Source organism: Talaromyces rugulosus, chromosome VI, assembly GCF_013368755.1.
Source record: "Talaromyces rugulosus chromosome VI, complete sequence".
Taxonomy (NCBI): Eukaryota; Fungi; Ascomycota; class Eurotiomycetes; order Eurotiales; family Trichocomaceae; genus Talaromyces; species Talaromyces rugulosus.
Window position 1 is genome coordinate 2205396 of NC_049566.1, and position 15585 is coordinate 2220980.

At 44.8% G+C, this 15585-nt stretch overlaps 6 protein-coding genes across 6 annotated transcripts; 2 read left to right on the forward strand and 4 right to left on the reverse strand.

Annotated features, from left to right (window-relative positions):
- Positions 1-2604: 2604 nt before the first annotated feature.
- On the reverse strand, positions 2605-3747 carry TRUGW13939_11126 (uncharacterized protein; the record flags this gene model as incomplete). Its single annotated transcript, XM_035494235.1, has 1 exon — positions 2605-3747. One exon carries the CDS (start codon positions 3745-3747, stop codon positions 2605-2607), a length of 1143 nt encoding a protein of 380 aa, XP_035350128.1.
- A 1173-nt stretch (positions 3748-4920) lies between these two features.
- On the forward strand, positions 4921-8150 carry TRUGW13939_11127 (uncharacterized protein; the record flags this gene model as incomplete). The annotated part of the gene is made up of 6 exons (XM_035494236.1): positions 4921-5476; positions 5529-5665; positions 5717-6307; positions 6365-6471; positions 6522-6697; positions 6799-8150. 6 exons carry the CDS (start codon positions 4921-4923, stop codon positions 8148-8150), a joined length of 2919 nt encoding a protein of 972 aa, XP_035350129.1.
- An 874-nt stretch (positions 8151-9024) lies between these two features.
- On the reverse strand, positions 9025-9986 carry TRUGW13939_11128 (uncharacterized protein; the record flags this gene model as incomplete). Its single annotated transcript, XM_035494237.1, has 2 exons — positions 9025-9635; positions 9710-9986. 2 exons carry the CDS (start codon positions 9984-9986, stop codon positions 9025-9027), a joined length of 888 nt encoding a protein of 295 aa, XP_035350130.1.
- A 982-nt stretch (positions 9987-10968) lies between these two features.
- TRUGW13939_11129 (uncharacterized protein) lies at positions 10969-12066 on the forward strand (the record flags this gene model as incomplete). Its single annotated transcript, XM_035494238.1, has 1 exon — positions 10969-12066. One exon carries the CDS (start codon positions 10969-10971, stop codon positions 12064-12066), a length of 1098 nt encoding a protein of 365 aa, XP_035350131.1.
- A 1026-nt stretch (positions 12067-13092) lies between these two features.
- On the reverse strand, positions 13093-14179 carry TRUGW13939_11130 (uncharacterized protein; the record flags this gene model as incomplete). The annotated part of the gene is made up of 4 exons (XM_035494239.1): positions 13093-13199; positions 13277-13646; positions 13711-13847; positions 13900-14179. The coding sequence occupies 4 exons, from the start codon at positions 14177-14179 to the stop codon at positions 13093-13095; spliced, it is 894 nt and encodes a 297-aa protein (XP_035350132.1).
- A 414-nt stretch (positions 14180-14593) lies between these two features.
- Positions 14594-15091, reverse strand: TRUGW13939_11131 (uncharacterized protein; the record flags this gene model as incomplete). The annotated part of the gene is made up of 1 exon (XM_035494240.1): positions 14594-15091. One exon carries the CDS (start codon positions 15089-15091, stop codon positions 14594-14596), a length of 498 nt encoding a protein of 165 aa, XP_035350133.1.
- Between the last annotated feature and the right edge of the window lie 494 nt (positions 15092-15585).

Consider the following 15585-nt stretch of genomic DNA (forward strand, 5'->3'; position numbering starts at 1 on the left):
ATACTTTCGACTTATTAAGTCAAGAGTTCTTGCGACGCCGAAATGACCTGCATATGGGTGGTCATGATGCAACTTCATGAGTTCACTCCGCAGAGCCATATCCTCTGGCACATATACCCTCTCGTGGTAATGTAGGAGACCGTTCTTAGTACTCCAAGCCGCCTTCGAGTCCCCGACTCGGTTCCTAGTTGCCTTCGAGTCGTTTCCGACTCGGTTCCTAGGTAGGTTCCTAGTTGCCTTCGAGTCGTCTTCGACTCGGTTCCTAGGCGAGTCCGTTAATTTGGATTTGGAAATCCCGTCCGCCGGAACCATCTTCCGCTGAGAAAAGGCGTCCCCTTCCTGCAGCTTCCGTACTAGGTCCGCAGTTGACGGCGTCAAAGAGCCAAAAACGTCCTCGGCTTGCATTGCTCCAAGTGCAAGTCTTCTCTGGCAACGGCAGGCTCCGGAAACCTGACCGTCTATACGCAAATCCGTACTGGGGCTCTCCCCTCGGGATAAGCTTGCCCTACTGGGACTATCCTCTAGAGATATCAAGCTTGCCAGCCTTATGCCGGACTCCAATGCGTTCAATTTCAATTTGTGTTGCAAAGTCGGTAATAATCCGACATCTTCTTCTCCCTCCCCGTCTTCAAAAAAGTCCGGGCGTCGGGATGGAGCGTCTGAAGGGTTCTTTACCCCAGGCTTATATTCAATCTCGAAATCATAAGCCGCTAGAAGCTGAGCCCATCTGGCCTGCTTTGCATTCAACTTCTTCGCAGTGAAGAAGTAAGTTAAATTATTATGGTCTGTCTGCACCCTGATGGGGTGCTTGCTACCTTCAAGGTAGTGACGCCATTTCTGGAAAGCAAATACAATTGCTCCCAATTCCTGGTCATGCACCAGCCAACGACGTTCTGTCTCGCTGTGCTTTTGGCTTAAGAAAGCAACTGGATGCCAGTATACTCGGTTTCTAGTCGGTTCCGAGTCGGAGCCGACCCGGGTCCTAATAGGATCCGTATCGGAGCCTGGTTGCAGAAGTATGGCTCCTCTTCCAACCTTCGAGGCATCCGTAATAATCTTGATTCTCTTCTCTGGGTCAAAGTGTCTTACCACCGGAGGACTTTTGAAAGCGTCACGAAGCTCTTCAAAAGCCTTCTTTGCTTCCGGAGTCAGTTTGAACCCACGAGTCCCCATTTTGGGATCTCCTTTAAGCATCTCAGACAGCGGTGCTGTTATGGTTGAAAAGCTTCTTATAAATTTTCTAAAGAACCCAGTAAAGCCCAGGAAAACTTGGATCTCCTTTGCAGACTTTGGTTCAGGCCAGTTCCGAATAACTTCAGTTCGTTCGGTGTCCATCGAGGTTCCTTGCTCGTCAATGACATAGCCTAGGAATTTTACCCTCTGCTGATGGAAACTGCACTTTGAAGCTTTTGCATATAGCCGGTGGTCTCTGAGCCTCTGCAGAACCTGTTTAACGTGCTTCACATGTTCTTCTTCTGATTGTGAATAAATCAGGATATCGTCAAGGTAAACGATTACAAAATCATCAATAAGGCCTTTCAAGGCATCATGAATATAAGATTGAAAGGTCGCGGGGGCATTAGTCAACCCAAATGGCATGACTAAATACTCATAGTGCCCATACCGAGTTCGGAAAGCCGTTTTCCACTCGTCTCCGCGCTTGATTCTTATCCGGTGATATGCATCCCGGAGATCAATCTTGGTAAAGCGTTTGGATCCCGTCAATCGGTCCAGCATCTCGTCTATCCTTGGTAGGGGATAACGGTTTTTGACTGTAATCTCATTGAGACCGCGGTAATCCACGCAGACGCGTAAAGAGCCGTCTGCTTTCTTTGCAAATAAAATAGGTGCACCGGCTGGGCTTGTTGATTCTCGGATCCAACCCTTCTGCTGCATCTCTTCTAGGTATGTGCGCAGGTGTTCCAGTTCTTTCGCCGAGCATGGGTAAAGGGGTCCATAAGGAGGGCCCTTTGCACCTGGTTGCAACATAATCTCATGATTGACATTCTCAGGAGGCAGGGTTGCCGCCTCCTTTTCTGAGAATACATCGGTGTACTCGTTATAAGTGTCCGGAAGTTTTCCTTCTTCTGGTTCGACTGCTTCTGCAGATAGGAAGAACGTGGTCGCTGTTCTTGCCAGCAGTCCAAAGCGTCGAGGCGTCTCAATTTTAATCTTGGTGGGCAATTCTTTACTTTTTCGAAATTGCCACTTTTGCCCGCGCCAGGTAAGGATCATGGGATCTTCGTCCCAAAGCCAGGTCTTCCCTAGGATGGCTTCAAATCCGGTCATGTTGATTACATAGAACCGTAGGGGATAGTTCTTTTCTCTCCCCTTTGTGTCAATAACCGTGGTGTCAAGGTTGAGGATAGCGAAGCAAGTAGTGACCTGCCCGTCAACGAATTTGACAGGTTGTTCTAGGTTCCGAGTCGGCTCCCAGCCGGCTTCGAGTAGGAACCTATATGATATAAAATTCTCGTCTGCTCCAGTGTCGAGCATGGCGGTCACCTCGGATCTTGCTTCGGGAAGGTTCAATCTTATGTGAATTGGCATAGCGAAGTTCTTCGAGTCTTCCTCCTTCCTCAAACTGGCAACCACGGGCAGTCCTCATTGGGTTTGCTCTTTGTCAGACTGTTTCTCAGTCTCCTTTTCCTTTTTTGTATGGGTAGCATTTAGCTTCGGGGGTGAAATTGGATTCCCTTCAGCGGTTTTGGTAGCTTTGCACTCGGTGGCATAATGGCCAGTACGATTACAACGATAGCAGGTCACTGTCGACTTGTCCTTGTTCTTTGAGAAGGATTTCTGCTTCTTCTGAGATTTCTCTCGGTCGTTGTGATCTGATCTATATTTTCGCTTTCGAGTCGGCTTCGAGTCGGAACCTTCTTGGTTCCGAGTCGGACCTTGGCCTCCGGAGCGATTGTTATTCTCATTTTCGGCTTTCCTTTCCAATCTCCGCTCTTGCTTCTCGATTTGATACAATCGTTGAGCGGTAGTAATTAGGTCCGGAAGCTTCGCTGGGAGCGTACCCATTCTCGTGATATCCGAACGGATCTTTGGCAACAGCTTTGCCAGGAAGATTCGATATTTGAAGAGGTCTTCGGCCGGTGGAGGCCCGCCACTTCCTTCTCTCGCTTTCTCGTAGAGAATCGAGAATTTGGAATAAAAAGCCTCAGGGTCTTGTCCATTTGACTGTGTTAGGCTTAATAAAGCCATAGCGCTGTTGATTCCTCGGTTCTGGGGGGATTCAATCTGGTCCTCCAACCAGGTTCGGAAATCGTCAAAGGTAAAAGATTGCAAGTTAATCGAATTTTTCTTCTCTCTCCATTGGATGCGGTGGTCTCCATCAAGCCAAGCGGCAGCATATTGGACTTTACTTGCTTCGTCGGGGTAGGACCGGGGACGACTTGAGATGTTGTTTTCCACGTCCTCAATCCATTCCTCGAATTCCTTGATTGATTTTGAAGCGAAGCGCTTGGGGTCTGGAACCTTGGTGTCACGACGTTCGCTGGTAGTCGCGTGCGACGGTCCGGTGGTTCTGAGTCCTTGTATAAGGGCCTGCAGCATCTCCATGGTCATGTTGACCTGTGGAACAGCTTGTGGAGGTAATTCTTCGGAAGTCGCATCCTGCGCCGGTTCAGTACTGGTATGGTCCTGAGCCTCTTCCTCCTCGTGTACAAATCCCGGGTTAGGAACTGGAACAGTTCCCGGTTCATCCGGTGTTGGAGAAGTCATGCCTCGTGTAGTCACCATCGTCTCGGAGTCGATTCGGATCCTCGTGGAAGCGGTTTATAATGTAAAGTGGGTGGTGTCTGAAAGACTTATATATGAGGGAGTTGGAACCTACTGGGCTCTGAGGGGGTTCCTACTAGGAGTCGAGGCAGTATATAAAGTAAATAGATATGGGTTATATTGATATAGAATAAACCGCTTGAGCCCCTTCATCCTGGGGGATGGGGTCTCAAGCTTATAAGCCTGATCTAGATGAGATCCTACTTCCTAACAGGGTTATATTCACCGAGCATGAGGGGTAGATGCATCCTTTGTGATGTATCAACTCAACCCGCGGAGGATATGCAGGCCTTTGTAAGCCGGATCGGCATCCCCGAGCCTGGCACTTCACACTAAAAGTCAAACCCACATGGAGCAAAGGCCCATAAGGCAAAGCTAAAAAAGATATTTTTAGAAACTTAGTATTTGCAAATGATTCTTATACTTTATTTAAAAAGTGATAAAGATAACCAAAAGCAAAAAGTTTAAATTTTTAGCATTAATAAATAGAATTCTATTAGTTAAAAATTCTAGGGTCCAGAAAAACGCAGGAAGCTAACATAAAGAAAAGATTTAAAATTTTAGTTTTAATTAAACTTGATAAAAATACAAGAGATTAAGCTGAAAAAGAAGTTATACTAGCTTTTAGATTTTATAGCGTTTTGGCAGCTAATCAGAGCATTTTAGTTTACATCTGCTAAAACTAGTATACATCATTGTCGTGGTGGAGCTTAGCTTCATGATAGTCAATAAATCTGATAATATCGAGATAAAGTTTCATATTTCTGGTCATCCAAGTCTCCGACTCTCTTATTAGAGGTGCTTTGAAGATATTACGAAATAAACAGTCATTTTAATAGGACGATAAATTAAAATAGCTGATTCGCCGATATCCTCGAGACTAGCAGGGGTTGGAGAAAGAGGGGCTCCAGTGAAGCCTGATGAAAGCGCTCAGCCTTGTTTACGAACAAGGTCGTACAAGGCACCGCTCCCGGTGGTGGCTTAGTCTCTCACAGCCTGGCTGAAAACATTTTTCGAATGTCGCGGAGAAAAAGTATTCTGTTTAACCATCTTGAATATTCTGTATCACTCAAGTTTGCACGATATTCGCATCAAAATAAAGGAAACGAAAATCAGCGCTAAGTTGCTGGCAAAATGGCCGAAGCCCTCGCTTTGCTGGGTGCAGCAACTGCGGCTGCCCAATTTGCAGAGATAGGCTTCAAGGTTGTCTACAAATGCAGTGTGCTTGTAAAGGAAAGCCGAGAATATCCAGAATTCCTTCAGAGAACACGCACCCAAATACACCATCTAATATCTCTGGCTAAAGTAGCCGCAGAGAACACGGACACATCTCAAGTTGTCACGTCTTCTGAAGTACAGCCTGCCACAAGCGAGAACCAACAACGCCAATTTGTGAATGATCAGCATTCAGTTCAATTGGAAGCTATCTGGAAAGATTGTTCTCATCAAGCCGAGATCATTGACACGGCCCTTCAGAGTATGAAGCAAGAGGTTGAAGGTAGAGGTGGTATAGTTGGACAATGGAAAAAGCTTCGTCTGCACCCGCTAATACAAACCATTCAAAAGGCCCTTGGTGAGTTGGAAAGATGCAAAGCAACGCTGGGCTTATATCTTGGGAACGAGTCCCTGTCTCGAATGGGGCATATGCATCACGATGTGGCATCGATCAATGACAAATTTGTGCATCTCGGTAAGCGTACCTTCCTTTTTTTGCTCGAATCTTTATACTAAATATCCTTTAGAGGAATTTTTATCTCATATGTTCGAAGAATATCACAAGAAGACCGAGAATGTAGTCCTAGACGCGATTCAACAAGCACAAACAGCCGAGTCTTCGGATTTGAAGACCTACAACATACAGGAGAAGTCCTCTAATCCCGTAAGTTTTCCTTCAGTTCGTTGACCGAGAAAGCTAATCTCACCTGTGCAGCAGAGAAATACACAGCGCAACGAGGCTAGCATGGTTGTGCCCTATCCAGAAAACCAGGGACGAAATCTAAACAACGCAAACCTTTCCTTTCCTAGGAAAAGAAGAAAAGACGTTATAGACAACTCCAATATTTTCTTTTCTTATTTCAAGAGGGTTGAGTGGAGTAAAATGCTCACTCTCGCAGGCAACACTGTCATTCTTCAATTTGGGAGTCTAAGCAAAAAGCCTTTCGCATCAGCCACTGAAGATGACAAGAATAAGTTTTTGAATTGTTACCTACGATTACGAACGGCTTGGCTTTTTGACTTGGTGGAATTTAACTTTTCGTTTCAGCAATATCCATGTGCTCCGTCAGTACAAGTCTCGCTCAAGGCTCTCACACGAGTCAAGTCCTTACCGCTAGAAACTTTCTTCAAAGATATTTACGGTGCGAGGTTTCCACGGAATAAGCCCTTACAAAAGACAGTAATTCCTTCTGAAGAGGAGCAAACTCGTTTGTTTACTGTTGCGCGAAAATTATTACTGAAAAGGTTTTACGCTGGCGATGCTTCTCCAAGTTATACTAATGCAAACGGAGAAACACTGCTTCATGTAAGGCCATAGCAAAGATTTATTATAAATGCTCAGGCTAACATCAACATTGAATAGTTTCAAACTCGGCTATACAAGCCTGGATATAAGGTTTTTTTCACAAAGATGATCGAGCTTTTGACATCAATGGGCGTCGGTACCGAAGTGGTAGATGATGAATTGCAGTACGTTAACCGTATGACCCCCTTGCAAAAGATATTAACGAATTTTATAGAACTGCACAGAATATACTGTGCAATAAAATTTTACGCTCTGAAGATCCTCCGTCTGGTACTTCACGCACCTTTGCAGATGAACCTCCGCTACCATGGACTGGCTATTCAGAACTACGCTATATGGGAGCGTCGAAGATCCTCCAATGTATCCAGTTATGGCCAGAATCAATAATAGGTGAGTGAGTCCTGACTGATCTACCTGTGCGAAGTCACTTTGTAAAATAAATTCGCTCTACATGGTTGCAATCTGCCGAATCTAAAACGGTATTTATGCAGATACAGGCTATGAACGAATATACGATATTGTTTTGCGAAAGTCTATAGACGATCTGCAAGATTTTCGAGCACAGGAAGATCTAGATACAATGCGGAGAGGCCAGTCAATTTTTCCCCTGCATTTTGCAGCTGCAGCCTCATGGTCCGAAGGAGTTAAGACTTTGATTTCTATGGGCTACCCGAAATTTCAAGAAGATATCAACGGAAGAACCCCCCTCGATATCGCCATCGAGGTTAAATGTACTCCTGCCGTCGAGTTTCTTTTAGCGGGTGACTGCCTAGATTTCCTCGCCGCTTCTGAACCAAGTCTTCCCCGTGAATTTCGAAAAGCAGCGGAAAGCGATGACTCTGATCTTCATTATATTGTCATTAAATGCTTATTGCGACATAAGTTCCTCTTACCAAGGTTCTTACCGTACCACTGGTTGGCGTACGCTTTTTGGTACAATAATTTTGAAAATGGTACCAAATTCATACAAAGGCTTTTCGTTGCTGGGTTTCAGGATATTGACGCTTATAATGACTATGGGTACACCCCCTTAATGGTCGCTTGTGGGAATGGCAATACAATGATGGCATCGTTTTTATTGGAGCACGGAGCTGACCCCTACAAGTGCCACGAACGTGTCGATCTCAGAGCAGTTCACTTTTTCTGCTATTCCAGATCAATATCCTTAGATGGGGGTTTGTATGGTGGCACAATAACGCCAAGATTCAAAGATGTTGAAAGGAGACTACTGAAAACGGCACTCGATACTCCAGTCGATATAGGATCCCGTTGTCGCTGCTCTCCAGATGGTCTTAGTCCTATTATTATATTGTTTCAAAGTTGGAATTATTCTTTTAGGAATATAGCCAACCGGAAAAGGATTTTCGAGAGTTTTATTGAAACTATCGACCCCTCATTTGCCGATAGAAAGAAGTATTGGCGTGCATTTGTTGTGGGTGAAACATTTAATCGGCTTGGAATGACTCATACTTGCATCAAATTGGAAAATAGAATTCGGTCTTTTCCCGACAACGAGAGAATTAAGATTGAAGACGAAGAGGAAGGCCTCTTCTCTGAGCTGGAAGAAATAGTTGCTCGGTTTGATCTATACTCGGAGAATTTCGGGGATGATCTCTCCAGATGCGTGGACGATTTTTTTGACGACCTTGACGGCGATATTCGAGTAGCGTGCCGATTCGAACGTCATTCATGGCTGTACAGTATATACACTGTATTTGACGATGGTTTGCTGGGAGAATACTCATTTGAGGGTGATTTTGTGTCTACGCGAGGACGTCTGATGAGATACGGTTACAAAGAAATCGTCAAGGAGGAGTCAATGCTGCGTTTATTATTCTCGTGATAAATTTATTTATCTTCGAGCTTGCTGGGTTTATGAAGGGATATGCTTTCACTCAGCCCATATCGCCATATCGCCATATCGTGTCGCGATGCTGAGCAATGAGTCCTTGAAACCACCCCCGTTAATCTCCTAGCGGTCTTAGTGATATGGAAAAATTTGCACTGAATAGAACTTTAATTAGTATCTAGTGTTAGCCTCATAGTCTGAAATCTTCAACGTTGTAATGCTCCTGTGATCGAAGGGTATATATCAATTGATGCTATAGTAACATTGAATACGGTACACCTTGTGAACACAGTAGTGACTATTCTCTACATTTAATTTATTTACCTACACATTTACAGTCTCATTTCATAACGTTATGGGAAAACCAAATTTTAAAGTTCCAATTATGTAACTTCTACGCTTCGGTTGTTTCTTCCTTTTGAGGAAAGGAAAGATCTATCTAGAGGGCAAACCCCTTTTTTTGACATCTTACCTCGTAAACATGTTATATCCATCTGGACTCCTTGATTATTGTTTCAAAATTTCTATAATTGAAACTGCTGTGGGTGGTTAGGGAAACCTAGGCTTGCTCTAAACTGCCCTGGACCTAGCTAAAGACATTGAATGGTAGAAATTTCTATTCGACAGAAAAAGAAACAAGAATAAAATAAATCAACTTCCGGCCCCCCCTCCCCCTTATATTTCATACTTGTATAAAGATTGGTATATGAATATTATTATGTTTCCCTAATTAACCATTGAAATAGCTATGTACATGTAAAATATTGTTTGCATGCTAGAATTCCGGAAATACCCACCGGCAAGAATTAAAGGTCGTTTTCTTTTTCGGTTTCCCACACGAAACCATTAATAGTATCATAGTAAGTTTCTAGGCTCTTCTCGTGCTATCTAACTCGACTACTGCCGTAGATTCCATCTCCGTGAGTCTGGTCTGTGGCTGACGGTATGCACTAGCCGATGCAGCACCGTTATTTGAATAACCGGGGTATTGAGAACTACCTAGTTCCGACCTATTATTGTTGTCGTTGTGGATATTACTGTTAGAGTAGGTCCACGCTTTCTGCCCATGAGTTGGCTGAGACCTTGTGCCAACTACAGCCGCGTGGAATCTTCGTCGCTCTCTTAACGCCCATCCAATCGAGGCGAGTGCGATAAGGCCGAGGGGAATTCCAACGCCGGCACCGATAGCGACATCATGGTTGCCACTATCACTGTCCTTATCTGCTGCTGACGAGTTTTGTGGTGACATTGAAGACGCACTACCTGTCGCGTTGGACGAAGAGGAATTGTCCTTGACGTAGCCCGCCAGGAGATTGGTGTCCGGCACGATTGAGGCGTCTGACATTGTGAAGGGAGGAAGGTTGTTTAAGCAGACGGCCGAGCCATCTGAGTCGATGATATTGTTGCAGCAATATTCCGAAACGTTTTCAAGGAATGAGTATAGAACAACGGAAACCCAAGTCAAGTTATAACCGGATTCTATAGTTAAGGATTTGGCAATTGTGTCAGCTCTTGTGTTTTTTTAAACAGGTAATTCCTTCATGCTTTCTTACCCTGCAAACAGTAGTTGGGGCAATTGGACCCCCAGTTTTTATCAGTGCATGATTTTCTAGACAGAGCGTATGGCTGTTGTTCGATGGAAAGACAAAGACCGGTTGAAAGACAAATGTCACCGGAGCCACAGCAGGCGACATCCGTGCCATTGCCACAGGGGATGTCTGTAAGAGACTGGGATTGATCAGGATAGTAGCATGAGCGGTCATCGGCCAGCGATGTAGACGACAAGGTGATGAACGTTGCCGCTGTCAAGAAAGTGTTCACGCCAACCATTTTGCTGTAAACTCAATAGCTGATGGCGTGTCCGTCGGTAAATAGAATATATGTATCGACTCTGTATGAAGAACGAACAGATAGAAAATGAATAGAGGGTGATAACCGCTATATCATGAGACGGAATCCCCTTCAGCCTCGGCTGGGGCTCGGCATTTGAACAATGCGTCGTTAACTTAGTGGGTGGGACATGTCAAATCCCTTACAGAGTAGATGGTACCGAAATCAGTAGTACTACTTGAATTCTTATTTATAGTGGTGGATATAGTACGGAGTCATTGATTGTCCTAAAGCGGCTCGGTTATTGGACGTAGCACTATGCAGTTTAATTTCCCGCCCATCCTAGTGTTGTCCTTTATTCGTTGTCTGTTTATTGACCCCGCCAGCTGAAAGCCCGAAGATGAACTAGAAAGGAAGTTGTTTCGCAGCTAGTGAATCTCAGCCTGGATTTGTCAGAGTATTTTCGATACGACTTGATTGGTCTAGTCCGTGTAAGCGACACTTATTACGCCCTTTATGATGTGATCAACCTTCTTTTTTGCTTTTTTCAGGTCCACATGAGAGATCCGTGCTTTACATCCTACTTAGCTACATAGCCACCAATTCTTCCCCCCCCCCCCCCCCCCCAAAATATTTTTAAGTTTTGGGGCGCAAGGTGGCGTGATATCGTCCCGAAGCTAATAAAAGCTTGCTTCCTCAAGTACGGATTCGATCTTTTATAGCTACATATCAACCTACTTAGCTGTATAAACTGCCAACAATATATTACTCGCCATCAACACTACATAGGGCGTATATGTTATTAGAAGATCTATAAATGCTTATGTTGGGCTCGTTACCTAGTAAGGATTTACCCATGTTCAAAAACTACATATATAACCTGATACCAATTATTGACTCTTTTGTTCTTTATTCTTTTTGTCTTTCATCTGTTTTAAACTCCATAAGCTAATACTCATTATTGAATCCTCAGTTAATCAATATGGTCAACTTCCGGCTCGCCGCCTGGCTTTCAGTCGCAGTTCTTGTATTTACGCCATCCTTGGTATCATCCATGGACAAGCGAACAGGCACGACAGCTAGTCTATCTGGAGGCCAGATTGTCATGGGTGCTGGCACATACCCTCGCGCCAACCTTTTGCAGGACGGATCTATCATTGGTGCCTATACTGCGTTTGCAAACAACAACAAGGCCATCACCGCTGTGCATTCAACCGATGGTGGCAATACCTGGAATGAAATTGGTACTGTAGCCCAAGCAGACGCATCTACTCATGACCTTGACAATGCATACCCTTTACAATTGCCATCTGGTCGGATTCTAATGGCGATGCGGAATCACGACACGACAACTGATCCTAGTACCGACAAGGCGGCATATACCTTCTTTCGTATCACTATTTGCTATTCTGACGATGGTGGCACGACCTGGTCATACTTGAGTACACCAGCCTCGGATCCAGGTCCGGTTAATGGTAACTGGGAGCCGTTTCTACGTATGGCTGAAGATAACATCACGCTACAACTCTACTACTCTCGTGAGAACTCGGGGCATGACCAGGACAACCTGATGCGCACGTCAGCTGATGGTGGTGGTACCTGGAGCGGCGCTACGGTGATATCTGGTGGCAAAACGACTAGCACTCGTGATGGCATGCTTGGTGTGACATTAATCAGTGGCACTAACCTCATTGCTGTATTTGAAACAATTAATATGACTGCTGAACACGGCTTCTTCGGCGTCTACTCAGTTACCAGCTCCGACGATGGACAGACATGGGGCAACCGTCAACCCGTGTACGCGCCTAAAGGATTCAATGCCCAAGCACCCCAGGTCACCAACGTTGGTGGCACGCTCCTCTGCAGTTTCCAGACCGATGAAGACCTTTCCGCCCCTGACCTGAGCACCGAGGCCGGAAAGATCGTGATCAGTGGCGATGGCGGCGCAACATGGGGAAATAAGTTGACCTTTTCCCCTGCAGTCAGCAATTGGGGAGGTCTATTAGCTATCGATGATACTAGCTTCTTTGCTCTAACGGACCATTCGGGGGCAAAGGTGCAAAAAGTCATCCTCGCCTGACCACTCTCACATGGTTGTGACCCCACCTCTGTTTAAAGAGCAATCGTGCGGCTGCTAGACTTAGTTCATGTATTTTCCTTTGCAGAATGGAGTGCGTCGAGTCATGCTCCCTATGCATGAGCACCTCTTTGTATTAGTTTGATTTCTCTTTTTTATTTTCATTACAGCAAGGCATTTTGAAATCCGGACCGATTTATGTTCTCTGGAATATAACTAATTTTTTCGTGCCACTACCAAAGAGTACTGAATACACCAATAAAATGCAGGATACTTGATCAATTCTATAAGAGGATAATAGTCTTGGTGGTAGCTGTATGTCTAGTACGGATAGAATAAGTAAAGAGTGTTATACGCTATGACCCAAGGAACACAGTTACCCACGTAGACATCATTGCACCACGTTCACAGATGAATGTGGTATTAACCTTGATTTTCGAAACAAAACTTTAATAACATTAGACTGGCTGGGTTCTCAATTTCTAAACTTCATTTTGAGATACCTCTCTAGTAGCTACCGCAAACCCTCTACAACTGGTACCTCACGATGAAACAAAAGGGCGCCAAGTTCGACCTTTTCGCTGATTTTACATGTACTGAGAATTGAGCTCTAACGCTGAAAACGCAATAAACGGTTATTGACGGAGTTAGCCGCGGTCTATTACAAGATGCAGCCCGACAAGATTACTGAGATATCGCACTCATAGACTACATGGATGAGGTGATATCTCATTTCAATTTCAGTAGTGGTGCTTCGCAAGGCAGAAGAATCGCCTGACCCATGCATATTTATGTCAACGACTGTTTTACTGAGTTATTTCTACGGCATAGCGCTTCACTTTTGCTATTCAGATTTACTAGGTCCGACGTAGACTAGCTAGTCGTCTGCTGGCTTAGGAACTTCGCACGCAGGAGAAATGGGAGTAGAAGTATAGCTGATCGCCTCGCGAGATGGAGTGTCCATATGAGCATGGCTTTGGTTTATTACTGTCCTCTAGTATCTATTCTGATTTAAGAGATTTCTCTTGTTCAAGCGAAGACAACGTTATTTCTCAAGGTGCCAATCTCTGAAATGAACACATCCATCTGTGTCCCAGGAACCAAGTACTGAGGAGGGTTCAAGCCGGCACCAACACCTATAGGATAAAGAAAGTCAGAACTCAGATTTCTTTCCCTTCCAAAAAAGAAGGGTTGATGGAGTCCATGTACTAACCGCCGGGAGTTCCAGTCATGATAATGCTGCCCTTCTGGAGGGTAGTACCCTGGGATAAGTACGAAACCAAATACTTGCAATCGAATAGTAAATCGGAGACGCCCTCTTCTTGACGCACTTCACCATCTATAATGGTCTTCAATTGTAGCAAGCTTGGGTTCGCGATCTCAGAGGTGGCAACCAACACAGGGCCAAGAGGGGCGAAGGTATCAAACCCCTTAGAGAAGCCCCACTGAGGGACAACCCCAGCGTAGGCAGGATCTCTCTGGAGCTTTCTCGAGGAAATATCATTTCCCAAGGTATAGGCAGCGACATAGTTCAGGGCTTCCTCCACTGGGATGTCCTTGGCGTCCTTTCCGATCACAATGCACTAATCCCGGGTTTCATCAGCTTCCAGCATTTCTTAGTAATCCAGTTGAAAACATCAAACGAACCAATTCTCCCTCATAGTCTGCCTGGTCGTTTTGTGCAATCTTGGGAATCACAACAGGTTCACCGTGGTCATGGATGGTGGTAGTGGGCTTGAAGAAGATGAAGGGGAATGGGGGAGGCTTGCGTCCTGCCTCCTTGACTATAACAAGAATTTTAGTATTAGGAGACTATAGAAGATTGTCTGTACGTACTGTGCTTGGCATAGTTCAAACCAACACAACGCAAGATGGGCACGTCGCTTTGGGCCAAGGGTGAGAGGATCTTTTTGACCAGTACTGTTTCCTCGGTCAATGTAGTATTGCCAGTTGTATCATAGATGTCATGACCGACAAGGATCTTAGCCTGGAGCTGATCAGCCTCCGTGACGAAGCCAAGATCGATCTCCTGGTTTGCGGATAACACTGGCTCTCCGCGCAGGATGCGGCCATCGACGGCCTCGAAGCGGATCAGACGTTTCCATGGAAGAGTCATGATGGAATGCAATAGAATATTATGATAAAATATGGGGAGCAAAAGAGAAGCTGTTTTTTCTTTTGTTTTATTTTCAATATTTTAATGGTCGAATGACTAGGGTTCCGTGAATGGAACGGACGGGGAAAGTTCGGGATCTATTCCGTAGCTGCCGGTGACAGGAGAGAAAAACCAAAATAACCAACCCTACTAGTAGTTACGCCGAATAACCTCATCAAATGAAAGTTTTATGTGAACAGCAAGAAACCAGTAGTAGTCTTAGGTAGTGGAAGAACCTTCTTAGTGAGGAGAAATCTGGCATGATTTTGTTGTTGGTGTCTCCCTTTCAGTTATTTATAAATAGATGATGCAATTAATCCAGAAATCCCCCTAAACAACAACAACAAAAATAAATAAATAAATAACAAACGCTTACTATAAAACCTGATATACATCAATCTCTACATATCCTTGCCGAGTCGGAGGTTTCAGATCGCCCAAAAACACCGAGCTGATCAACCACTGAAATTCCTCGTTATCCGTAGAAAGCTCAAACTTAGGACTGGTGCGTGTGTACCAGTCCTTGCCCACGTTCGTCACCGACGCTGAGGAGGGATCTTTGTCTTTAAACACAGTCTTCATAGTTTCCTGGTTGGCTCGACCGTAGCCTTCGTTGATGATGCCTATCATGGTTCCGCCATCGGCTTGGATCGAGTATCGTGCATAAATGTGCACCACCCCATCCGAACGCACGGCGTTCCAATCGCCACCTGAGTGTGGTATGATCTTGCCGTTCGGCTTAGGCCTGGATATGCTGCTACTGGTAATAGGGATGGATCTTCTGTCTCTGGAGATAGTAGAACCGAAATCGAGAGGAGGAGCCAAATCAACGTGTAGAGTGAAGCCATACTCCAGCTGGGGAGGGATGGGCATAACGGTGGCACAAACAAGTTGAATAGCGAGGGAGCAAAAGGAATCAGAGGACAGGATGAGTATCTGCAAATCTTGGAAATTCTTATTTCGTTTTTATTTCTGATGGTGAATATGAATATGATTCATATAGCGTATCGTATACTAAACTCCTTTCGTAGTCAGATCTATCGCTTTCTCCGATGTCCGACATAGCCCCGAACATCAAACCGGGGGGATGTAGTAATTAGAAGATTTCCGAACATTCCTACACATTTCGGGTTTGCTGGTATTAGGGAGACATGTTAAGTTTGGTGCTACCTGATTAAGATAGACTTAGGATAAAACGTATTTCATGGGTAAGGGGGCGCCCTGATCCATTTTATTCCATAAAGCAACACAAATTACATATAAGCTAGAATTTCTTTCATCCAACCATCCAGAAAAATTTGGATACCAATTCTGTCTATGCACTACAGTCTAATAATTAGTATATTGAGGGTGCATGCCGAGGCCAC